At 40.9% G+C, this 27039-nt stretch overlaps 1 protein-coding gene across 1 annotated transcript in view; it reads left to right on the top strand.

The window, feature by feature from the left end:
* Nucleotides 1–13130, top strand: part of CEMIP2 (cell migration inducing hyaluronidase 2) — a 20837-nt gene extending 7707 nt beyond the window's left edge. The window contains exons 6-18 of the mRNA XM_042838346.1: nt 273–361; nt 1853–1984; nt 2481–2516; nt 3207–3362; nt 3472–3649; nt 4142–4357; nt 5063–5271; nt 5785–5970; nt 7155–7374; nt 7898–7996; nt 9261–9409; nt 10153–10259; nt 10893–13130. Coding sequence (XP_042694280.1) covers nt 273–361; nt 1853–1984; nt 2481–2516; nt 3207–3362; nt 3472–3649; nt 4142–4357; nt 5063–5271; nt 5785–5970; nt 7155–7374; nt 7898–7996; nt 9261–9409; nt 10153–10259; nt 10893–11089 — 1974 coding nt within the window. The 3' untranslated portion in view covers nt 11090–13130. The remainder of the gene's footprint in view (nt 1–272; nt 362–1852; nt 1985–2480; nt 2517–3206; nt 3363–3471; nt 3650–4141; nt 4358–5062; nt 5272–5784; nt 5971–7154; nt 7375–7897; nt 7997–9260; nt 9410–10152; nt 10260–10892) is intronic.
* Nucleotides 13131–27039: the final 13909 nt, after the last annotated feature.

Here is a 27039-nt window from a genome sequence, read left to right as displayed (position 1 = left end):
TTTTTTTTTTTTTTTTTTTTTTTTTTTTTTTTTTTTTTTTTCCTTTAACTCCAGGCAGTGATTTTCCTGGGATTTCCAGTTCTTTTTCCAAATTTGCATGGAAAGATCCTGTTTCTCTATTAGGCCAACCTGAAAGATCTAAGAGTCTTTAATAGAGTGTATTGCATGAAATGTAATCTTAAAAGTATAGTAATTGTTGTCTTTTCAGTGTTGGGCAGTATGAAATTTATTCTTTTCCACCCTCCCTTTTCTTTCTTTTCTTTTCTTTAAAGGCTGGTTTGTTCATTGATAAGGGTGTTAAAACAACTAATGCTAGTGCTGATGATCCCAGAGAATATCTTTGCTTGGACAACAACGCAAGGTAAAGAATATTATCTTCCATCTCAATGAAAAATGGTAACGTTCTGAGATTGTTTGTACCTTCACATGAGGGGAAAAAAAGTTTAAAATACTACAAATAATAAATGAGCAATACGTTCCCTTTCTTTTTTCTCATCTATGCATCTCTTTGGCAGGAAGAAAGAACAGTTTGCCTGAAGGAATTGGCTTTTTTTTTTTTTTTTTTTTTTTTTTTTTTTTTTTTTTTTTTAAGCCCTTGGCCCTGGGTAGTTTTCAGCCTGCTAGAAAACATAATTTTAATCATGCTCTGCTATTAAGTTTATAGTATTTTCTGGAATTGCTACCAAAGTCAAGCCCTATATTAAAATCTGCATCTGATTTATGGCTGTTTAAATAATTGTTAGGAAAAAGCCTAACAGCAGTAAGTAATAGATTCCCTTGCCTTTCCTACTTCTGAATGCTTCCTAGTGTGCCTTCTGGACTTGGAGGTCACACTTCAGTGGTATGCTTTTACTGAAGATTATTTGTTGGGATAGTACAGCCAGCCACATTATCTTCAGCTTACAAAGTGAGAGAAAATGTTGGAGAGTCTGGGAAAATTTCAAGTTATCCTGTGTAAATTGACAAGAAAAATCAACATTTTGTTGTGGCAACCAAGAACTAAGACTGAAGATACAGTTATAAGATTATTTTTGATTCAGCCTTCTTAGGATGGGGATAGTTAAGTGATAGCTGCAGATACAAAGAGGAAAGTTTCAGAATTTGGTAATATTTAATACTTCTTGCGTTGGAAGCTAGTAAGTTGTTAGTTATGACTGTGACTTTTTAACAGAAGTTGTGACATTTTGGCAGAAGTCCCACAGGTCTTACGCATTGCCATCGGGTAGTCAAGAAGAATTTAAGAGAGGTAGAATGGCATGAGAGAACCTATAGCGTGTTGGCAAGGTATGAAGATCGGATGTAAAAATTTCAGTGTATAAGACGGGGTTCATCTTTGACAGCAGCCAGACAAATGGTGACGTGCCCTGCCCTCTGAATAGCAAACATTTATACAAACCTCTAGCCTTTTTTGTCTAGTGCAATGGCACACCTGTGTATCCCTCAAAGTAACTAATTCCCTGCATTAAACTGGGACATTAATGCTGCAATAGGAGTGGGGAGACGATGCTTCGGAGAGGGCAGTGAGAAAAAGCAAGAGAAGAAAGGAAATGCACATCAGTTAACTTGGCAAGATTCAGAAAAGTTCGACAGTTACTGGGAAAGAGAAATTTTAGGTTCCTTCTTTGTGGCACAGGAAAGATGCTTTTCTGGAAGTAGGTATCTACAGATGCATATGGTTCAGGCTTGTCTCAGTCCCAACATGAAGCAGAGATGATTCTTACCTGCCAGGTGAGAGTGCGTATTTATCTTCTAGATTCTCTCAGCCCAACATATTTGAGCCATATAAAACAAACTGTATTTTTATATCAAACATATGTGGGGTTTTTTTTGTTTTTTTTTTAATCTGCTACAGGTTTCGTCCTCATCAAGATGCAGACCCTGAAAAACCCCGAGTTGCTGCCCTGATTGATGGATTAATCTCTTTCAAAAACAATGATCATGGTGCTTGGGTCAGGGGAGGAGATATCCTCATTCAGAACTCTGGGTAGGTATCCAGAAGCAAACAACTGCATGTTGCTAAGAAGCTTCCCCTAAAGCTGTTTTTATGAAAACATGCTGCAACAAGGTTATAAAGAAGATTGATGCTTAAACCTGGGAACTGCTGTGTTTCCAATACTTTTACACAAACCCATTGCTTTAAGTTTATATATGGCTAGATGAGAAACTTCTTTAAATGAAGGAAAAAAACCTACAAAATAAAAAAGTGTAAAACTTGATTGGGACTACTAGTTTCTATTGAGATGTCTATGTTTTCTTTTAAGCTTCCAGGTTCCTGCTTAAAAGATATGAAAAGCTGTATTTTCTTTCTGTTGTTTTCTTCTTTTAAAAATGTAATTTTTATAAGAACTACTTAATAGTTTCTTGATTCTATTAATGCAAAGGTTTTCTTCAGTGCATATCACTATGTAGTCTTAGAATATTTAATTATAGGATAGTCCAGAAGATGTGACTGAAGCTTGATTTTATGGACTTTCTTTTAGGTTTGCAGACAATGGAATTGGTTTGACATTTGCCAGGTGAGTATTTAATTACTGCTGTGTTTTCTTAAAAGTTTAGAAAAACATCATACATAAATCTGTCAGAAAAAATTAATAGGTATACTTTCTTAAGGCTTTATTTTCACTATTAGGTCCATTTCCAGTGGTGTAAAACATATTATTCAGGCTGCAAATTGACACGTCTGCTAAAGTTTGCTCTTTGTTCAACCTATGCTTTCTTTACATAACAATTTGCTACCTGTTCTCCAGAAGGGTTATGTTTACACGAGTATTTTCTGTATGGCACGATGCCTTGAGCAGCTTTGATTTTCTTCCTGAGCTGTTCAATGCAAGTAAAGGGAAATGAGTGAATGGTTAGAGTGGGCAGAGCCTCTTTTCAATGGAAGGAAATCTAATAACTTGGGTAGAAAGCCTAAACTGCTACTGCTTAGGTTGTGAAAAATGTGTTCTAGAATTGTGGAAGTGGGCTGTAAATAAGAGTGCTGATTATCATAGGAGAATAGAAAATGTACAGTTCTGCACAAGGATTTTCGTCCTTTCAAAAAGACTGTTAGTGATTAAATTTATTGTTCTTTATATTACAAATAAGAATATGAACTGCTTTGCTTTATGAAGACTATTACAGAGTAGGAGTAGAACCGTGCCTTGTGTTTTAGTCTGCTGGATAGTCTTGGCTAAAAGCTTTTATCCCTGACATTGCTTTGATAGTGATGGGAGCTTTCCAAATGATGAAGGTGCCAGCCAAGTGGTGTCCGAATCTCTGTTCATAGGGGAGAGCAAGAATTACGGGTTTCATGGTGGTCAAAATAAATATACAGGATCTGGAGGAATAGACAATAAGGTGCGCACTCTACCTAGAAATCGGTAAGTACATCATGAGTAAAGGAGCTGGTTTCTCAGAAATGTATATTCAGGCTTAGGCTTGTCATGATTTTTGTTACAGGGTGCTGTGAATATTTGCTTTTATTAACAGGACATTTCCAATTAGAGGTTTTCAAATTTATGATGGGCCTATTCACCTCACTAAGTGCACGTTCAGGAACTTTGTGCCAACTCCAGACAGATTTACCAGTGCAGTTGGTTTCTTGATGAAAAATCCTTGGCAGATGACACCAAGAAACAACATTTCTCTTGTAAAGTTTGGTCCAAATGTAAGTTCATTAGAAGTTATTTTGCTGTTGCGGGTAGATTAGTTTTCTTCTTGCTCTATTTTAAATAATTTTCCAAGGGCCCCTATGGAAATTTTTTTTTTTTTTTTTTTTTTGCATGCAAACATACTCCACAGTTTGTCTTGGGTGGAGATCATTCGAGATACACTTTGTTTCCCAGGCAAGAAAAATAATACGTAGAATAAGTTTCATTAATGATCTCTTTTTTGACTGATGGTAAAACTGAAAAGAGATTTTGTAAGGTCTGGTGTATCTTTGACAATGAATTTTCAGTTGCAGTTACAACATATTTACACAAAATCAAGAGCTGACCTGAGCCTGTTACTGAAAAACAAGATGATTGCATTGCTCTTGCCACAAGTTTTTTTTAATCAACTCTTCTCAAATTCCTGTATTTTTGCAGAATTGAGAGTATTAGTCTCTATGTCACCTGGAGTAAAAGAACTATGTATGCATTTTGATTGTTGTTGACAGGTTTCTCTGAAAGCCTTCTTTGGAAAACCTGGTCCCTGGTTTGAAGAAGTAGATCTGGATGGTGACAAGAACTCAATATTCCATGACCTAGATGGTTCAGTGACTGATTATAAAGATACGTATGTGGGCAGAATGGATAACTACTTGATTCAACACCCCAAATGCATTAATAATACTGAATGGAATGGAGTGATCTGCAGTGGGACCTATGCACAGGCTAGTACTCTGACTTCTACTGGAGAAACATCTACAATGTGAACAAAGTGTGTGGAAGAAAGGAATTTTAAAAATACTTTTATATGTAAATTACAGTTTTCAGCCATTTTTGCGTACAGCATTCCATTCAGGATGCAAACTAGATTGCAGTACTTGCTTCCAGATAATAGCAAATGCGTTGGGAGTATATATGCCAGGAATTCCATGTTAAAGTCCTATCTGTTTTGTATCAGAGCCATTTTCTTCTGCTGGCGTTTTGTGTTTTGTTCACAGGCTGGGTTTTAAGGTTTACTAGTTGTTGTTTTTCTTACCTTTTTCTTACTGGAGCGCACCTTCTGAATATAAATATCATACAGGTCTGATTCCTGTTCTGTATGAGATTGGTCAGGTACTGTTTTGGAACTGCACTTTTCCCCCTCTCCCCGATGTTTTTATTTTTTATTTTATTTTTTTGTAAGACAGGCAAAATCTACAATAGTTTTTCAAATAGGGATCTTTTTTGAAAGAAAAAGGGCAAACAGAGAGGATTGGACTAGATGATCTCTTCCCTTCCAACACCTACTATTCTATGGTTCTGTGAAATATTTGCAAACCTCAAATTGCAGCAGTTCTTCTGCAGTCATATACAGTCTGTCTTTCACTGTTTCACTTAATGTTGTACTGATTAAAGATTGCAAATCTTTCCTCTTCCTCTATAATGTATAGGTCTATGTTCAAACATGGAATGGACAGAATCTTTCCATGGCTATTGTACGAGATGAGTACCCATCCAATCCCATGGTTCTTAGAGGGATTAATCAGAAAGCTGTCTTTCAGCAGTACCAGCCAGTAGTAATGCTACAGAAGGGCTACACAATACATTGGAATGGAAAAGCACCAAATGTCACGTATCTTTACCTCATTAACTTTGATAAGTACGTTTTCTTTCTTTCATATCATTGAGCCATAAGGTAACAATGAAGTAATGTGCTGCAGAATTAGTGTGCTGAGAGTTTGTAACTGTCAGTGAGAATGGATTTTTGCTTTTTTTTTTTTTCTTAATTACAAATATTAAGGTATTAAAAGCGGGAGATGAACCAATAAACATGCACCTAAAGTCGATTTTATATTTAGTGCAGTGTCTTTAACAAAAATCATTTGGAGAAGAAAATATACCAAAAAGTGAAGTTTGGCAAAATTGAAACTGCATACTTTGGGGTACTTGATGTTACTGTTGGATAAGCTAGATAAATGTCTGAAGCATAAAATCAAATGTTTTCTAAGGATGTACTGGATACTGCAACAATTAGTGAAAGAAAGTGGGGAAGAAGGCTTGCAGGGTTAAAAGCTTTTTGTTCCTGTTAATTATGTTTTTGCAGTGACTTGTGTGCTGCTCATTGTCATCTGAACTGTTCCTATGGTGAATCGTACACTTGTTTTCTTTTCAGGAATGACTGGATTCGCGTTGGTCTTTGTTATCAACCAAATACTGATTTTACTATAGTTCTGGAAACCTTTCAGAGGAAGTCATCTGCTCTGTCGAGTAAGGTAGAACGCTACACACCTGTATCTTCAATGCTGGAGCTTGAAAAGAATCGATCAGACAAGAAGTTTTATTTTGACAACAGTACTGGGTAACGCCTTATAACTTGCCTGTGATGAAAGATTTTAATGATAATAGATAGCATGATAGCAATGAAAGGAACTGATTGAGACACTTGTGCTGGAGGGAGGCTGTTACAAAGGAGTCCAAAACTTCTTTGAAAGAATATTGTATGTGACTTTGAATCTCCAAAATACAGTGGTTATTATGAGCACACATTCTCAAGAAGACTGCAGTTACACAGATATTTTGTGTCCCATGTCTAGGGAAAATGTAGTATCCACACCACTGCAGACAGGTGTCTTGCAGGAAGTAAATTCCCCCCTTCAAAGAAAATTTGTGCATTCTTGTTAAACTTCTGAGAACTTCTCTGTGGCAAGACTGTTTTGGAAACTATATATTCCTAAAAACCCACTTTTAGCCTTGTGAATAGTATTTAGAAGTCCTAGTTTCCATTTCAAAAGTTTTCTTTACAGAAGCCATTGAGATCCTTCTGAGAGGTTTAAGGTGTGTTCAGCATTTACTGAAATTAAGTCCTACATACATCACTTGTGTGTGTTAGAATTTTGTTACTTAATGTGGAAATAAATGATTAACACAGGACTCTGTTTCTTTATCTGGCAAATGGGCAGATGACAGTGCTCTAAAGATTGTTTATGTTTCCTTTCTCTAAGAGCTACAACAGTAACAGCAGTTACCGGTGATAACAGTTAAATATATAATAGAAAAATCATTGGCCCTTTTGCATTGGTAACACTCTAAATGGCATTTCCAGGCATTTATTTAAGATGCAGCAGTGTAACTACATTGTCCAGTGCTGGTAAATACAGCTGAATATCTGAACAGTTGTTGTTAGTATCCATCAAGATCTACAGTTATGGAAAACATACATAAGCTCTGCAGCTTATTTTATTGTTTCCTACCTTCCTGCCTCTATTTTGAGGAGTGGCTGTTCTTACCAAAACATATGCATTCATAGCAACATCTCACTTAATTGTTAGAGATTTCAGATATGTCAGTAGAGACTTTGTAATTCTAGTAAAGCGTAAATATTTCGAAAAAGTTTGAACAATGGTACAGAAGTAAATACTGTAGTTTTCTACTTCTCAAAATCATGAAATGTACCTGCTAAGGTTTAACGTAAATACTTCTTTGTAGTCAATTTATTTTCTCCTTCTCTCACCTTCCTTCTCTTTTTTCTTTTTGTGTGCACAGACTACTGTTTTTATTTCTTCAAGCCAAATACAGTAGGGATGGTCACAGTTATTGCTCATCTCAGGGATGTGAAAGGATCAAGATTGTGACCAAAGATTCAGCAAAAGGGGTCAGTAACTGCATGGCAAAAGCTTACCCAAAGTACTACCAAGGACCAGCTGTCATAAAGCAGATGCCAGTAAGAACTACTGTACCGTGCACAAAGTGTGGCACAACTCAGGTAAAAGAAAATAAGCAAAAACTTGTATCATCTGTGTAGTTGGTGTTTCATACTACTTGTGTTAAAGGCATAGTTTCAGTTTTTCAGCACAAAATACAACACCTACAAGTTTGCAGTATTCCAGGTTATTTATTTCCTGTGCTCAAGAAGGCAGGAGGGCTGTTGCAGCATGAGGGAGAAACATTGCTCCATATTTGTGCTTTGCCTCCTGCTCTACATGTGACAGAGAAGACATGACATGAGTAGAGCAACTCTGTCAACTGTGTACCATGCAGAGATCTGCAGTTCAAGGCATACTATTGGCCAACCTCTTCTTTTTTGGATTTTTCATATTAGCATAAACTTGAAATTGCATTATGTGTTTTCACTATACATGATGAGTAAAAATATGGGAATAAGATGTATTATACTGTTCATATGTCATATTACTTTGGAGTATGAGTTACCTGTTACAAAACATGACATGATGAAGTGTCAATGACCTGCACATATGTATACTTAAACTGTTCTGTTTGACATCCAGATGGTATTCACCAGCGATCCTCACAAAAACTACCTCCTTGTGCAGATTAATTTATCTGGTAAAAATGAGTTAAGCAGAGCTCAGCAAGCATTTATCTCCGTGAGTATTCTTTGTAGTTTTATTTTTCTTGCTCTGTAGATCTTGGTATTGGAACAGTTGTACTGCCCTACGAAGTGCTAAGCTCACACTTCTTCATCAGCATAAGAAGTGTTTGTTCATGGTTTAGAAAACAGTATGTCAGAAGCCTGATCTTCTAATTTTAGAAAAAGAGGCTCCCAACTCCTCCTTTTGTATTCTAATTGCAAATCCTCTGCCACTAGAGTGGAAATTGTACCAGCAAGGAAGAACTTAAAATCTTTGAATTCCTGATGAAACCTGTATGGCTGTATTGAATCGTTCAAGACATTAGGTTTTGCTAACCTAAAAAATGTCAGTTACTAAAGAGCCCATAATTTTCAGTATTTGTTCTGATGCAGTCCTAGTGAGTGTGAAGGAAGTGCTGGAACAGGTTGCTAAGACGTGATGGATGCCCTGTGCCTGGATGCATTCAGTGTCAGGCTGAACAGTGCTCTGAGCAACCTAATCTAGCTGTAGATAATAGTATCATTAGATCAGTAAAATCAGTAGAATCATTAAGGTTGGAAATGACCTATCAGTTCATCTAGTCCAACAATCAGATGTCCCTGTTCATTGCAGGGGAGTTGAACTATATTTGAACTAGACCTTTAGAGGTCTCTTCCAACTCAAATGATTCTCTGATTCTATGTGGTATTGTATAAAATGTTTGCTTTGCTTCTGTTCAGATGCTGAAGTAGACCTGCATGTGATGCTGAGGATAGCTTTTTCAGATAAGCTCACACCACAAAGCTTTAAATGACTTGTGCTCTGCAAAGCCAGTTGGTTGAAATAGTGTAACTCTGAGTTCCTTAGGCAGAAAAGTGGTACTTGAGTGCAGACTTCTACAGGAGTCTTGCTGTATCTAGAGCAGTAGGAGCATAAGGTGACACTGGGACAAAATTGTGCATCCACAGTGAATGGTTAACTGTGCTATTGACAAGAAGTGCAGATGGGTTATTATCTGAATGTTAGCTTCCCAAAGCAGGTAGTTTATCTCCCCAAATGTTGACTGGTCTCCACACTGAAGCTAGTGATTGAAGGTTCTCATTCAGAAGTCTCACTGAAAGTTTCTTCTCAAAGGGGAAAAAAAAAAAAAAAAAAAAAAAAAAAAAAGAATGAGAGATGACAGTGAAAAGTGAGCATTTCTAAGCTGTACACCATTGTACACATGAAGGTTAACACCGAGCACAGTATGACAACAGTTGAAGTCATTGTAGATTTATGAATTCTTTTTTCTCCCATACAGGTCAATAACACAATGTTTTCCTTCAAGGATAATGGTATACTCCTTGTTGTAGTTGATGCCTGCACTGGCACAGTGTCAGGAAATAATTTATTTTCCGGAGCAGACATTAAGCGTGTAGGTGGCTATTTAAAGTCTGAAATACCACAAAGGTACGTGTAATGACCATTTATATCCAGTGTGTTCTGCAAGCTGTATTTCTGCTCTCTAACAAGATTTTAACTAATAATGTTTATGTAGCAACACTGAAAATGAGCAAAATGTGTATTGAAGTTGAGGAAAAAGGAGAAATATAATAGATAACTTTGCTTTGCTAGAGCAAGCAAAGCCACTCACTAAAATCCTCCAGTGTTGCATGCCTTTCACTTCAAAAAGAAACTGAACCTCATGTAGTAGCACCTCTTTCCTTGAAAGAGGAAAAACTTTTGCTTCAGTATTTATGGACTCTTACAAACCGACAAACTGTGTGATGTTCTACTTGGGTTAGGAGTGACTTTTCTCCAGATCCAGAGTGAAAAATATTGTCATTTAAAAAAAAAAAAAAAAAAAATGGAGATGGAAAGTTAGTGTCTGGAAAATACAGTTTCTGGTATTTTAATTTTGGATCAAGAGTTTAATTATTATTTTTTAATATACAAAAGTCACTGGAAATTTTTATTTAAGAGGATTTGGGTTAAACTTAGAAGGTGTTTTTTTTAATATTTTCCAAGTGTATGCTCTTCTAGGTACTACTTTCCAGAGAATGTTGTCTTATTTCCACGTGCAGCTTTAACACAAAAACTCTTCAGAAAGAGGGCAAAAGTGGGCTACGAAGACATCCAGCTGTAAAAGTATGTAGGATACAAGGAAAACTTCAATTGTAACTACTGTTGTCTCTGCACTGCTTCTATTGCAGGTCTGTGGTTCTACTGAGCACAAGAGGCGAGGTAGAAATTCCTAATAACTTAGCAGAAGCCTTTAAGTCCTTGGGGACAGCCAAACCACCTTACCTTCAGAGCAATGGTTAGTGAAATTTTGCACATTTCTTTTATACCACTTAGGTTCCCCCCTAGTTTGCACATTTGTCTGCCTCACAGATTTCTTCTGGGTCCAGACATTGCTTCGTGTCACCCAGAGGAAACATGTATGAAGCATATTGCAAGCAAGAAGGTGACTACCAGTTCTCTGTAACTTGATTATACAGAAAGCCTGGGCTTTTTTTCCCGAAGCCTTTATGTTGTGTCTCATGCAGCAAATCTGAGGGACGTGCACTCTACTTCTAAACAATCCCCACTGCCACTCCAGTATTTCCTGTTGCAGTGATGTGATGTGGTATTTTGAGGGATGATCAGTTTCTATGCACCCCATGGGGCAGTTCTCATCCCTTCAGGGCTGTGGCATAAGTTCTGTGTGAGGGAACAGTTTTTATAACTGTTGTGATGGTTCTGTTTTCAAATTGAAGATTTTAGAGAATTTAGTACTAAATAGTAACAGAAAATTTTTGAATTAATGTATCCCAATTTGGTACAGGTGCCGCTAAGGCTGGATTACTATACTGAGTAAATGGCAGAAGGAGGATTTTGTAAGAGTGTTTCTCTCTTGCTGAACCATGTGTTATAATCAGGCTCCTGTAACACTGCACTATTTTTGTTGCAGGAAGTGTGGCCTTCCTGGGCTTCAGAGGAAACTTTAAGCCATCGTGGATTAAGCTGTTTACCAGTCCTGCTGGTCATGGGCAAATTCAGATAGAAAAGTATATCCCTTTGCAACTGGAAGAATATGGCTGTACCAGAGCTATCAAGAGTCGACGGAAAGACCTCGAGCTTCTGAAGAAGGCTACAAGATCTCATTAAAGACTAAGCTGTACATAAAAACTGGGGGAAGAAAATGTGAACTAACTTATTTTTAATTTATGGCATTTTAAACTGTGTTGTTATTCAAGGAAATCATGTTATTATCTGACAGACGTTTGCCATCATTGACCGCTTGAATGCCAGTCTGTGCACCTTCTAGTTGTACAAAATATGGAAGAATTTATTAGTATTTGTATAAACAGGTTTCAGAGATTTTTCAGATGTTTGTATTTACTGTAAACAATTTTTTCTGTTTAATACTCCTTTTGTATTTAAGAGAGTGTTCATAAAAGCCTTAAATTTTTGATAGCTGGTGTTGGAGTGCTATTTGGATTACTTGAAAGATTAACAGTTAGGTCTCTCTAAACAGCTTGAATTGGTCATTGTAACTTAGTTTACTTGCATTTTCCCTCTGCTGTATCCAGGTTTTCCTGAGAGTTTATTTAGTAGGAAGTTCAGTTACATTCTCAAATTACTTTCCCGGGTGTTAAAAAAAAAAAATAATAATAATAAAAAAAAATCCTATTATGCTTGCAGTTGTGCTCAAGGAGTTTTAACTGCAGTAAAATTTTTGATTTGCTGTACGAAAGGTGGAGAGGGGGGATTTGGAGACCTAGCCTGGGCTGGGTGGGGATTGTGTACTGTGCAACAGAGTTTTTACGAGGCCATGTGTAGCGGTGTGACAAGAGCAGAAAATGACTGTCATTCTTCAGGATCGCTGTTTACTACTCACTCCTACAGGAGTTACTAGTAAGAGTTACTTCATCAGTTAACTTGTCTGTTAAGACTGGGCACAGCTGGACTTTTTCTTTTAAAGCTCTTAAGCAGAAAGGCAGAACTGAGAAAATGGTCATTCTCAGGTTGTTATGAAGCTGAGCTTCTACTCCGTCTGCGATTAAGGCTATCGCAGCTCTGAATTTTGAGAGGAAAGCGTGCTCAGTTCATTCTGTCATGCTATCTATTTTGCCTTAACTTTTGATTCTTTTTATTGTAACCCTGTTGGTAATATCTGTTATTAGCTGTCTTTGATTTCTGTTGGGTTTTGTTGCAATTGCTTTACCTTTTCTATAGGTGGTGGGGAAATGGTTTAGAAGAACTGAGATACAGCTGCCCATTTTCAAGAATCTAGTCTTTGAAATTAGATTTCAGAGACTGTAAAGATGCATTTCATAATAGGGAACAATAGGTGCCACAGAGCTGAAAATACAACTATAGTTCTAATAAAACTGACATCGTTCTTTGTTACTGTACGTGTTCTCATTCATTCTAGCTGTTGTTATATATGTACCATCCGGAGATGCTGTGTGCTTTGAATTTAAAATGGAGTGGCTGTTGAAAATGAACTGTTCACTTGTCTTCTCCAAAGAAGTTGAAAAACAGGGGATTATTTTTTTTGTGCTTTAAAGGAGAGGAGGCACAGTAGCAGACCTATTATTCTATTCAATTAAAATATGCTACCTCAGTGCTACCATTAAACTGCCTGATCATAATACCTTTTTTTCCTAAGTAAGAAAGGAGGGGAAAGGAACACAACACAAGATGAAGTTAACATACAGATGACTGATTTTATTTTATTGCAAAACCAAGCCAAATGGATGATTATGTATTTTGCAGTTGTTTTGATGCACAGTTGCTATAATGCTTAAAAAACGAAAAGTGTTTTGTATGTGTGGTAAATTTTTAAGACTAGCTATAATGTTTGGTATTACTAATGCAGGACTATGTGATTTACTTGCTCGGAGTGCAGTAGGGTTAGTGTCTGGGGATTGCAATGATCTTAAGACTTCCACTGTTCTGATCTGTGGGTCGTGCTTAGCAGAGAAATGCCTTTTGGATAGTGACCTTCAGGCTTCTGAAGTTGGCCATTGTTTGAGATTCTGCTGTTTTAAGCCATCTTTTGTAAAAACTGTTCTTGGAAACCTCAAGGCTACTCAAGTGTAAGGAGTACTGATAGACAATTGGACCTGAAGTTAAACTGTCATCTTTTGTGTGAACTTAAGCATTTGATAAATAGCATAAATAAATTTTTACATCTGACAAAGCAATAAAAGCTTGAGTCTCTTCTGTTCTTGCATCAAGTAACTTTATATATGTTGTGTGAGCACCGTAAACCATTTTATTTCAAACAGTTCACCTGGGTGGTTTATGGTGTGTGTTCTACCCTTCAAAGACCAAATGGCAATACTAGGAATAGAGCTGCAAATGGTTACAGAATCAATGGGCCTCTGTGGGCTTAAAGTCTCAGCTGCTGCATAAAGAGCCATTTCAATGTGGTGCAGGCCACTGCAGTGTTGTTATCCACAGTAGCCTGCAGAAGAGAAGGCTGAAGGGCAGCTTAGTCATGTGCATCAATACCTGCAGCAAGGAGAAAAGTAAGATGAGGCCAGGTTCTCAGTGGTGTCCAGTGTCAAGACAAGAAGTAGAGGGCACACATGGGCATACGAGAAATTCCATGTAAACAGAAAACAAAACAATTTTCTGTACGGGTGATGAAGCACTGATATGGATTGCAAGAGAGTCTGTGGTGTCTTCATCCATGGAGGAGCAGATGTAGCTTGACCTTACTTTAAGCCCTGCGTTGGACTGGGCTGTCTCCAGAAGTGATTACCTGCTTGTGTCCTCTGTGCAGAGGCTTTGTACAATTAAAAATGTCAATGCAACTGGCTTCTCTTTTCCAAATACACAAAATGCCATAGCCTGCAGTACCACCACCATATGCTGTAAGACAAGCCAGTGGGGAATAAGATCAGGCTGGCTGAATGCAAGGTTTCTGGTGAGAATTAGAGGGGTGGAAAGAAAAGAGAGGAAAAAAAAAAGTGTATGCCACCGTTGGTAGAGGGGGCACAGGCAACTTGTGAAGAGTGCAAGGAAACTGCTAGTATATACAGAGAGGAAATTAGGTAAAAGTCCAGCTAGAGCTTAACCTGGTCACCATTGTAAAGCAAAACAAAAAAATGGCTTTTTTTTATGAATAATGAAAAAGAGGATCAGGGAGAATGTCCATCTTTTATTGGATGTGATGGGGAGGATGAAGTACTCAGTGCCTTCTTTTCTTCTTAACAGCCAGACCAGCTATCCTCAGGGTACTGCTGAGCTGGAAGACAGGCATGAGGAGCAGAATAACCCCCACCCATAATTCAGGAGGAATCAGTTAGCAACATACTACTCCACCTAGACCATCTCAAGTCTATGGGGCCAGATGGGATCCAACCGGTGGTACTGAGGGAGCTGGCAGAAGTGCTCTCCAAGTCACTTTTTATCATTTATCTGCAGTCCTGGTCAACCTAGAAGGTTCCAGATGACTGGAGACTTGCCAGTGTGATGCCCATCTACAAGAAGAGTCAGAAGGAGGATTCAGGGTAACTACGGGTCTATCAGCCTGACATCTTCATAGGGGTACGTCATGGAACAGCTCATCTTGAGTGCAATCACAGAGCATGTGTGAGACACCCACAGGTGCTCAGGCCGAGCCTCCACAAGTTCATGAAAGGCGGGTCCTGGCCAACTTGATCTCCCTCTATGACGTGGTGACCTGCGCAGTAGGTAAGGGAAAGGCTATCGAGACTTTAGTGAAGCCTTTGACACTGTCTTTCCCAGCATTCTTCTGGAAAAGCTGGCAGCCTGTGGCTTTTGCCTAATTTTCTCTCTGCCTGCACAAGCAATATCCCTGCACTCTTTCACAAGTAGATTCTTTGTTTGGTAAAGAACTGGTTGGAGGGCTGGGTCCAAAGAGTGGTGGTGAATGGAGTTACATCCAGCTGGCAACTGGTTGTGAGAAGTATTGCTCAAGGGTCAGTACTGTGGCCCATCCTGTTTAATATCCTTATCTGGATAAGAGGAATGAGTACACCCTCAGTAAGTTTGAAAATGACTCCAAGTTGGGAGAAAGTGCTGACCTGAGGGTAGGATGGCTCTCCAGAGGGATGTGGACAGGCTGAATAGGCTGAGCCCAATTGCATGAGGTTCAACAAGACCAAGTGCTGGGTTCCACACTTTGGTCACAACAACCCTATGCAATGCTACAGGCTTGGGTCAGCGTGTCTGGAAAGCAGTGTAGAGGGAAAAGATCTGAGGGTGTTCATAGAATCATAGAATCATAGAATCACAAGGTTGGAAGTGATCTACAAGATCAACTCGTCCAACCATCTCCTCATCACCATTGCCACCACTAGCACTAAACCATACCACGCAGCACGTCATCCAGACACCTCTTGAACACTGCCAGGGACGGCAACTCCACCACCTCCCTGGGCAGCCATTCCAGTGCCTGACCACTCTCTGAGAGAAAAAGTTCTTCCTCATGTCTAACCTAAACCTCCTCTGGTACAACTTGTGGCCATTTCCCCGTGTCCTGCTCGTTGCCTGGGAGAAAAGGCCAAATCCCTCTTCACCACAACCTCCCTTGAGGAAGTTGTAGAGTGCAATGAGGTCTCCCCTGAGCCTCCTCTTCTCCAGACTGAACAATCCCAGCTCCCTCAGCCGCTCCTCATAGGACCTGTGCTCCAGACCCCTCACCAGTTTCATTGCCCTTCTCTGCACACGCTCCAGGACCTCAACATCTTTCCTGTAGTGAGGAGCCCAAAACTGAACACAGTATTCGAGGTGTGGCCTCACCATTGCTGAGTAGAGGTGGATGATCACCTCCCTGCTCCTGCTGGCCACACTGTTTCTAATGCAGGCCGGGATGCTGTTGGCCCTCTTGGCCACCTGGGCACACTGTCAGCTCATGGTCAGCCGAGCATCAACCAACACCCCCAGGTCCTTCTCTTCTTCACAGTCATCCAGTCACTCATCCCCAAGCCTGTAACGCTGCATGGGGTTGTTGTGCCCAAAGTGCAGGACCCGGCACTTGGCCTTGTTGAACCTCATCCCATTCACCTCAGCCCAGCAGTCCAGCCTGTCTAAATCCCTCTGAAGGGCCGCCCTACCCTCAGGCAGATCAACACCACCTCCCAGCTTGGTGTCATCTGCAAACTTACTGAGGGTGCACTCAATCCCCTCATCTAGGTCATCAGTAAAGATATTAAACAAGATGAGCCCCAGTACCGACCCCTGGGGGACACCACTTGTAATGGGTCGCCAGCTGGACTTGACTCCATTCACCACAACCCGCTGGGCACGGCCCTCTAGCCAGTTCCTTACCCAAAGAAGAGTAGACCTGTTCAGACCACAGGCAGCCAGTTTCCCCAGAAGAAGCCTGTGAGGGACCGTGTCAAAGGCTTTGCTGAAGTCTAGGAAGACTACATCAACAGCCCTTCCTTCATCTGGCAGACTGGTCACCCAGTCATAGAAGGAGTTGAGGTTGGTCAAGCACGACCTGCCTTTCACGAACCCGTGCTGGCTGGGCCTGATCCCCTGGACACTGTGTACATGCTGTGCAATCTCACCCAAGATGATTTGCTCCATAACCTTCTCTGGTACTGAAGTCAGGCTGACAGGCCTATAGCTCCCCGGATCCTCCTTATGGCCCTTCTTGAAGATGGGAGTCATATCAGCAAGCCTCCAATCCTCTGGGACCTCACCAGTTAACCAGGAGCGCTGATAGATGGCCGAGAGAGGCTCAGCAATCACCCCTGCCAGCTCCCTCAGCACCCGAGGGTGCAGCCCATCCGGTCCCATGGACGTGTGACAGTCCAGATGGAGGAAGAGCTCTCTGACCATCTCCACTGAAATTGCTGGGGGCATATTCTGTGCAGTGTCCCAGACTTCCAGATCGGGGCATAAAAAGCCCAGAGGATAACTGATCTGGCTGTTAAAGGCAGATGTAAAGAAGGCATTGAGGACCTCAGCCCTCTCCTTGTCTTCAGTGACCACATTCCCTGCTGCATCAAGTACAGGATGAGAATTATCTTTGGTTCTTCTTTTGCCGTTGATATATTTATAAAAGGATTTTTTATTGTCTTTTACTGCAGAGGCCAACCTGAGCTCAAGTTGGGCTTTCGCCTTCCTAACTTCCTCCCTGCATACCTTAGCTACTTCTCTGTAATCTCCCCAAGCAGCCTGTCCCTTCTTCCAGAGGATGTAGACTCTTTTTCTCCTTGAATCTCAACAGTAAATCCCAGCTTATCTACACCAGTCTTCCCCTACGGCTCGCCTTATGGCACTCAGGGACAGCCTGTTCTTGTGCCTTTAAGATTTCGGTCTTGAGGAGCGTTCAGGCTTCCTGGGCCCCTTTACCCTTGAGAAGCGACTCCCAAGGGACCCGTGCTACAAGCTCCCTGAACAGGTCAAAGTCTGCCCTCTGGAAGTTCAAGAAGGTAGTTCTGCTGGCTACTCTTTTGACATCCCCAGGAATGGAGAATTCTACAATTCTGTGGTCACTCTGCCCAAGACAGTTCCCAACCTTCACTTCTCCCACCAGTCCTCTGTTAGTGAAGACCAGGTCCAGCAGGGCACTGCCCCTTGTAGGCTCTCCTACCAGTTGCGTAAGGAAGCAATCTTCCACACAGTCTAGAAACATCCTGGACTGCTTCCTCTGCGCCACATTATATTTCCAACATATATCAGGGAAGTTGAAGTCTCCCATCAGAACAAGTGCTGGCGATCGCGTGACTTCCGCGAGCTGCTCATAGAATGCTTCATCCAACTCTTTGTCCTAATTAGGCGGTTTATAACAGACCCCCACCAAGATGCAACCCCTACAGGCCTTCCCACTAATCCTTACCCATAGACACTCCACTCTATCATTCCCAACCCCAAGCTCTTCTACATCGAAACAGTCCTTAATATCAAGGGCCACACCACCACCCTTCTTTCCTTGTCTATCCCTTCTGAAGAGCTTGTAGCCATCTATCTCAACACTTCAGTCATGGGAGTGGTCCCACTATGTTTTGGAAATAGCAACAAGGTCATAATTAGCCTGACTCACAATCATTTCCAACTCTTCCTGCTTGCTGCTCATGCTGCATGCATTGGTATAGACACATTTCAGACTAGTCGTCTGTCTCATCCCCTGCTCGAGCATCTTTCCCCTAGACTCATCTCTTGAGAGGCCTGTTTTGTCCTCTTCTCCCTTCATAGCTAGTTTAACGCTCTTTCAGTAAGCCCCGCTAGTTCCTGTGCTAGTATTCGCTGCCCCCTTCAAGATAGGCAGACAGCAGGCCAGGGGCCAAGTAAACTGCCCCATGATCAAAGAACCCAAAGTTTCTGGCTCGACACCAGCCTCCGAGCCAATTGCTTGTGCTTTTCTGTCCCGCTCGGAGTCCCTCACTGGCCCTGAAGGTATAGAGCAGAAGATCACTTGAGCTCCTGCTCTGTGGACTAAACGCCCTAAACCCCTGAAATCTTTTTTCATTGTGTGTAGGCTTGTCAGAGTGATTTCATCACTGCCCACCTGGACTATGAGTAGCGGAAAATAGTCAGTTGATCTAACCAGCTTTGGGAGTTGCCTGGTTATGTCCCTGACCCAAGTCCTAGGAAGGCAGCACACTTCCCGACGGCCCAGGTCAGGTCTGCATATGGGGCCCTCCGTTCCTCTGAGAAGGGAGTCACCCACCACGACCACCCTTCTTTCTTTACTATCAGAGGCAGTCTCAAGGCCGCTCTTGCCCTGGGCTCTCTCCTAGGCTGATCCTGCATCACCTCTCCAGTCACTTCCTCTTCAACTTCCAGCATCTGGAACCTGATATTTAGAGGGAGTTGTGGAGGCGGGCTAGGCAGGCGGGGATGTCTCCTGTGACACTGAGTCGGGACTCTTTTCCAACCTTCCTCATCAGTGAGGTCTGTCTGACTGTGACAGGGCAGGGGGTCCACCAACTGTCTGGGTTTTTTTTCCTGGAGCCCTTCCCTCTGGTAAGCCAGTGAGTCACTCCACCAGTCAATCTCCCGCTCACACTCCCTGATGGTCCTAAGTCTCTGCATCTCATCCTTGAGCTCCTCCACCAGGCTGAGAAGCTCGTCCACCTGCCCACATCTCACACAGATTAAGTCCCTGCCACTCTCCCCGGGCAGAAGTAGGCTCAGGCACTCCCTGCAGCCAGAGGCCTGAACAGCAACATTTCTTACTAAGGTTTCAGTCTAGGTTGCAACAGCCTTCTCGGAATGAGCCCGCTGTCTAGTGGCAACCATGTTTCAGCCTGTGGTCTCAGAGACTGTCTTAGAGATCTTAGAGACTGTCAAGGAAATCCGGTCTCCTGAGCAAGGAGGGACCTCCCCTTTCCCAGTGAACAGAAACAACGGTTTCTCACCTGATGCGACTCATGGGGGGAATCTAGCTTCCCCCTCTCAGGAGCTATTTAAGGCTTATTATCAGGTGCGAAGGTGTGAAGGCATGGGCGGGTGTTTAAACCATGCCACTAATGTGCCAGCTCCAACCCTGGTGACTCAGGAGCCCTCCCACAAGCTGCCAGCTCCCAGCTCAAGTGCAGTGCTGATGCTAGCCTCAAAAAAAGTCCTAAAAAAGCCTTTAAAAAGCCTTAAAAAGAGCTTTTTGGTTGGCCTTTTCTTATTCTGATCCCTTGCCCACACAGACTTTCCTGCTCAGAAGCAAATCTCCACAGCAAAATAGTGTTAGTTGATTGCTGGCTGAACATGAGTACCCAGGTGGTCAAGAAGGCCAACTGCATCCTGACTTGCATCGAAAATACTGTAGCTCACAGGAGCAGGAAGGGGGTCATTAGCCTACAGTCAGTGCTGGCGAGGCCACACTTTGAATACTGTGTTCAGTTTTTGGCCCCTCACTGAGGGAACTGGGATTTTTTAATGTGTAGAAGAGGAGGCTGAGGGGTGGCTTTATCACTCTCTACAACTCCCTGAGAGGAGACTGTGGCAAGATGGGGAGTTGGCCTCTTCTCCCAGGTAACTAGTGATAGAATGAGATGTAATGGCCTCAAGCTGTGCCAGGAGGGTTCAGGTTGGATGTTAGGAAAAATCTATTCTCAGCAAGTGGTGATGCACTGGAACAGGCTGCCCACAGAGTTGGTGGAGTCACTATCCCTGGAAACACGTTCAAGAAATGTGGAGATATGGTAGTGAGGGACATGGTTAGTGGGCATGCTGGTGGAGGGTTGATGATTAGAATAGATGATCTTGGAGATCTTTTCCACCCTGAATGTAGGAATGAGCCACATAATTTTCACCTCATGTCTGAAAATCACAGAGACCTTAAAAAAGAGATTTCTGTCTTCAGACCCCATTCAAAATTCACTGGACTTGCCTTTCCAGGATCAGGCTTTGTATAGAAATCTATTTCTTTGAGGAATGAGGAACATTGCTATTCTTTGCTCAAACTTTGTCTTTTCACAGTTAAAAACAATACGAAAAAAAATGTTCACCAGACTAGAGAAAGGAAGGGGAGTTTAAAATTCTAGCACAGCATGCAGGAGATGTTCAGGGCACATCTGAGTGCATGTTCTCACTCTGAAGGCATTCTCGTTCTGCATTTTATCTTGTAATTGTTCTAAGGTTTCAAAAGCAAACAGAAAACAACAAGAAAAAAAAAAAAAAAAAAAAAAAAAAACTACTTGGAGCTGAGATCCAAGTACTATCAGAAAGATAGTCTCTCTGGCCACTACACAAAGTGCTGGAGATTTTAAAGTGTTGAGATGATAGCAAGGGTGTGCTTTAGGAACCTGTTATCTTAATGTTGGGCAAGCCTCATGCTGTGATTTCCTCCACTTCCCCTTAATATCTTTTCACACTATGCAGGAAGGATACACAGTACAGTGATCAGTGACAGGAATAAAGTATGTGTCACAGCTGTATTTGTTTGAGGTGAAGCTTTAACATGTGTATCCTGGTGTCCAAACATCTACCAAATCAAAGAATCACTAAATGCTGAACTTCAAAACTGCATACTGAATGTTGTTGCATTTCACAAGCACTTTTTTCTTTTCTTGTGTTTACTTTCTTTTTCTGTGTTGTATGTTACTTAAAGTTCCAATACAGTACACAGTGTTGAAGCACGTAAGTTCGCCTTTGGATTTGGCCTGAGAAAATTTATGAGCTTTTTAATTATCTGGCTTACAAGCTGTATAATTTTCCATGTGAATTATAACTTCCTATATAAAAAAAGGCTTGTCTGGGAGTTGACTTGCATGACTGGGAATGACACGGCTGGCAAGTCATGGAACTATCTCTCCTATTTTTTTGTATGAAGAAACTGAAACTGTAACTCCTTGGATACAATAAGAATGATTCTGCAATACATTAATCTGGGAATTTCCTAAGATCTGCCTCGCCTGTTCTGATACAATATCCTGTGTTGCTCTTGTGTCCTTCCCTCAGCCTGTTCTAAAAAAAATATCATGAGTCTTGCACTTTTCTTGAAATGTTTTTGGTGTACTAGTGGGAAGTTAGCTTGGTCAGATCACAGAGATCACAGAGAAATATTGAGGTAACTGTTATGTTTAATCTTTGCCCTTAAAGGATGAATCTTTCAACTTTCTCAGTCTATTGTATTTAAAAGTACAAAACAGAGTTAATTGCCAGGCCTGCAAGGCAAATTCTTCATTTCATCTTTGGCCAAGTTGAATGGGGGACAGCTGAATATCCTGATTTATAACTTCTTTCTCAGGAAATGTTTTTAGAACATGCAGTGGCCTGTCTTCACATATTATTTATTCAAAATGGAACATAAATACATAGTGCTATTTCAAGATTATTTTCTTGTGCTCAAGTTTACAAGCAATAGTACTCAGGCAGAATTGGATTTTTAGAATGGTTAGAGAATGGTTAGAATGGCTAACTTTTGTTGTTGTTTGTTCGTGCTTGCGTAACACTTTCAGCATATTCACTGGAATCAGTTCAGGGTATGTTCTGTATAACTGGTGGCTTTCAGAGATGGATCTCAGATGGTGACGAGTCATCTTTATAGAGTCTGAGGTTCTTCAGCGGAAGATGTTTCACTCCATCCATCTGCAGGGTGTGACCTATGATCTAACAGTGTTCTTGCATCTCTGGTGCAAATGATGACTGTGGTACATGTTCTCAGTAATAGTAGAAAACACCAAGTTATCTGTAGTCTCATTATTTTTGTTTCTCAGAAATGATCCTATGATGATCATCACTCAGTAATATATGCTGCACCCTTCTGCTTTTTAATGATCTTTTAAATATTCTACCATAAATTTTCATATGGCAGCATGTCATGAATATAATTTTTCTTGTCAGTGTTCTCAAATCCTGTATCAATATCAGATTTTTTTGTCCTTCTCAACTGTAAGATACAAGGGACTGGAAGATACGAGTATATATACTCACATGAGTCGTGATGACACAAACAACTGCCACTTCGGTTATTTGTGCTAGGTGGGAGATAAGTGTAAAATAAGAGCTCAATCAGGGTTTAATAGTTGGGCACGGACAGAAACAGTCTTTTTACCTTAGAAGCCCTAAGTACCTTTCACCCCTTGTGTCGGAGGAGTGGAGTTCCCCTCATCCATTCCCTCCCATTCCATAAAGGATATGATTCTGCTCTGGTTAATTGTTTTGTTCCCTTAGAATTTTTGCTTTTTGGTATTCCAAGTATTTTGCAGCCTGTGTTTTTTTTTCTGAGGAGTAGGTCATACCTCTCCTATTTTCCCACCATTTTTATCTATCTGAAAGTGCAATCTAACTCTTTCATCAGAATCATTACCCAGAATATACTTTTTCCTTTAAATGTTATCTTCTTGAGTCATGTTGTAGCAACATGTTTGATACTGGATGAATTTCCAATTGCATAAAAACCACATTTTCAAATAAACTTTGAAAGCAGGGGCACTCCACTTTCAAACTGAAGGAAATAAGGGCACAGAAGTTTTGCAGAAATGTAATCTCCACTGCCAGTTTTGTGTATGGTTTTGCCCAGTGAGTATCAAACAGGACCTTTGTAATCAGGAGTTCAGGAGTCAGAGTGGACTTAGGTTCTCCATAGATACTGTGTTGAGTGACCTTATTACATGCCTTGTGGTAGAGCATATGCAATTACAGCAAGCACCGTATGAATATTTGAAATGCTGATGTCTATTCTTTATAGGAATAATTAGCTGGAGTTTTTGTTGTTTGTTTGTTTCTCTTATGGTTCTTCAATTTTATTACTTTCACACTTGAGACACTGAGTACTCTTTTCCCTCTCCCCAGTGCAGTCCTTTATAGACTCCATCATTCTTAATAGAGGCACACAAACCAGTTTCTAAAATGAAGTTCACACTAATAGGAACATACCTAGCTGTTACTGCTGATACAAACAGCAAAGTAGGGTCTTAAGAAAATGCAAAGTTTCTATGTGTGCGCCACACATGAGTATGTAAATAACTATTAGACATGTTTCTAAAAGTAGAACTGCAGAACTTGCACTCAGAACTGCCAAAATATTTTTGTGTGCAAACAGTCCCTGTGTTTCAGGATCTGTGAAAAAGTAAATGATATAGATATTTGTCAGAGATCTGTACTGAGTTTGTTCAGGAAAATTGTTGCTTGAGAGTGTCAGGACACGAGGTGTCAGGACATAATTTAATAGGGAATCAAATCCTCTGTTATGGGGCACAGCGTGCTGTAAATGTGAGTCAGAGTCATGTATTCCCTGTCACAGATGGGTCCTACATACTCTAAAAGCAACATGTGAACCTACATCTACAGTCAACCAAATTCTGGTGAGCACTTAAAATTACACTCAAGCACTCTATGTGTCAATTGTAAACATTAACAAATCTCAGACATGTTAGTAAGAAAACAAAACAAAACAAAACAAAAACAAGTTGATCAGAGATGTGCTGTTTGCTAGGATATGCCTGTAATAAGTGAGATGGTATTTCTCATTAGGCACAGACATAGCAATACAGGTACAGGCAAATCCTTGGGCTCTACAGAAAAGCCATTACAAGACAGACATCTTCACAGTTTTTAGACTCATCATCCCATAAATGCTCAACCTACATAAGCTTAAGTAGAGTCAGAGGGTAAGTGTCCTAGGTGCATTTATTTTTATTTTTTATTTTTTTTGCAGAATTAATTTAGCATTTTTTTCCTACAGTGAGTGTTTAATTCCACTTTTCTTTTTTTTTAGTCTGTTAGCCCTTGCTCTACGTTCTACTTGTGACAAACCAGATTTTTTTTTTATTAGATCTGTAAAGCTCATCCTTACACAATTAATGAACAAGACTGCTTGCATAGGAGGTGTTAATGAGATTTTTCACATTAAAAAAATATATATATATATATCTCTCCCAGTGTAACAGCGGGGTGGGCAGACTGTGGTTTCAGTCTGTGCTCATTGATTCTTTACAGGTTAGTCCACATATTTCCTAGCATTGCTATATTGGCAGCAGTTTGTCTTACTTTTTGTATGACAGATACGTTGCATAGATACAACCCAACAGCTTGTTCAAAGGGTGGGAAGTCAATTACACTGCTACCAGGTAAATGTAGTCCACATGTACATGCATCTTGGAAACCTAGACCTAGTGTGGTGTAGAGGCTGTCCCAGACTACTTGCAGGGATCACAGAATGCCCAGTAAGAAATATCTGTAAATGCTGGTGTGATTTTTCTTTTTCAGGCAAAGTATGTCACAAACAGAAGTGGGTTCCCATGCAGGAAGCAGCTCTTCCGTAAAAGGGGACAGGGAACAGAGTGTATTAGGCCAAGGCACTGGTTGAGTAAACAAAACTTATACAGTGGCTACTGATTTCCTTCCTCTCTCATGCCACAGCATAATTTATAGCAGAGCTCCAGAGAAGTGGGTGTCACCTTTGATTCAGAAAAAGAGCAATGCATGTTCTTGCTATAGCGAATACTCAGATCAAAAGGCACCAGCTATGGAATAACAAATGCAGGCAGCTGAATATATTTGCTATCAAAATAAATTTCTTTGAGATATTACCAGGAAAAGGGAAGTTCTTTTAATAAGGAAATTGTTCAGGAAAGGATTAGCGTGCAGCTAGAGAGAGGCTCAATGGAAGGAAGTTACACTTTTGTGCCTCCAGTTAGCGAACATTCATGAAGCAAGAAATGCTACAATGTGCCAATTCACAACCTGACCCAACTGGCTTTACAGGCCTTGACAACAGGTGTAGAAAAAGGCTGCAAGCACATACTCTGCAGAGAAGGAAAAATCACAAAGCATCACTGAGAGAAGCAGAGGTATTTCACCTGTCTGGCCAGAGCCAGAAGCCACTGAGAGAAAGGAATTGGCTGAGCAGCCCAGGAATAAAAGATTCTGTAGCCAAATCTTTTTGAAATGAAACATTTTGGAGTTCAGCTTTGGAAGCACAGCTTTCCTTGAGTCTTGTAGGAGCACTAATTTCCACAAAGTGTGTCAGGCTTGTGCTTATTTGCAAGATGTGTTTTGCCAACTCTGGATGAGTCTGCAGCAGTGAGCTGTAAGAAGCCTGGGAGCAGTTGGCACTTCTGGGCAGTTTGCAGCACTGGTGTGCAGGATCCAGAGCAGTAGAAGTGTCACATTGCTTTGCTGCTGGCACCTGTCTGTCAGCATCTCTGCATCTCCCTGCAACAAAGGATGTCTTGCCATCATTTTAACTAATCAAGGCAAAGCTGCAATAATTAAAAGGAGGTCACTTTAATTAATGGGTTAATGTGAGCCTCCAAATTGGAATTCTGTTGGAGAGAATTAGAATAACCTCTGGGTGAACTTAGTTGGAGCTTTCTGCCGAGTTCCACATACATAAATGTAAAGTGTGGGTTGCTGTGAGCACAGATGAAACAGTACCTTGAGTGGGAGCATAGGGAAATCAAGAAGGGATTAAAGAGACAACAGGAATCACTGAAGAAGAGATTTTTCTTGTCTCTTAGCTCCCACTCTGTCTTGAGTGTTGTTCCAGATGTTCCGTACTGAAAATCTCCAACAGATGTCCATCCTCAAACAAAAAAACCTGTGGCTTAGCTAAATCTGAGGCTGAGCCACAGCAATTCTCAGCACGACTATGAACTGTGGTTTAATCAACCAGAAAAAGCATTCCCAGACTGCTCTGCATTGTACCCAGTAATTAAAAACACAGCAGCAAAACCTCAGGAGTTGCTGCCTCTTGATGAGTGATGGCAACAGCGCTCTGCAGACCAGGAGAGACCAAGCATGGCAGCAGGCAGCACTCTGGTTTTCCTCTCTAGCTGGAATTTCTTCAAAATCTCTGCATCATCAAAGAAACAGCCATCCATCTGTGGACTCCGAGGAGCATATATACATGGCAGTGGAGACTGCTTCGGCCTTTCAGCACTAACATGGAAGGTACAGTCATAGACAGAGAACAGTGACAGCACTGGGCTATTTGCTGCCCACTGATAATTGCAATAGAAATTATGCCACAGGAGATCTTCAGCTTCTGCCTGCAGAGCTGTTCACTCCCAAGCCAGTGCCTAAGTAACATCCCTAAATATTGCACAGATGCTCGGGACCCATGCATTTCGTGGCACAGCATACCAGGAAGGACCATGCCCATCTCTGCCACAAGTCCGCTCTTCCTTCCCTGTTTCATTCCTCTTGGATCAGATTTTCTCCAGACATCAAATGTCTAAAGCTAATTCGCCAACATTAGTTCAGTCTTACACATCCATTAGATGTTTTTCTCTCCACTCTTCTTAGTCATTGTGGTTTACCACACCCATTAAGAAAAAAGGCGGTCAGCAAAATGAATGCTCATTATTAACCCCTCCTCTGCCAATGAAAAGTGAGGTTAAACACAAACTTGGACTGGAATGGACCTTAAAATCAGCTAATTCCAACCTCCAGGCATCTAGAAAACATTGATAAAAATCAAGTTTTTTGTAGCAGCTAATACCTGTTTTGAAAAATTACCACTAGTATACAGGTTCTTTATCTATATAAGAAAAATGTTTTCACTGGCTTTTATGTCTCCATCTGTAACATAAGTAATGCTTCCAGAGGTTTCTATCATGAGCAACACCACACAGTTTACATTGCAGAGCAATTAGGTTGGAATCACAGTGGTTCCAACTAAATTACCTAAAAGGTGAGACTTCAAACTCCAGATACCATTTAATAAGTGTCTCCATTAT

The sequence above is a fragment of the Centrocercus urophasianus genome, unplaced genomic scaffold (assembly GCF_019232065.1).
Source record: "Centrocercus urophasianus isolate 14NV4802_14NV808 unplaced genomic scaffold, USGS_Curo_1.0 seq_77, whole genome shotgun sequence".
Classification (NCBI taxonomy): Eukaryota; Metazoa; Chordata; class Aves; order Galliformes; family Phasianidae; genus Centrocercus; species Centrocercus urophasianus.
This window is presented reverse-complemented; position numbering and strand designations above follow the sequence as displayed.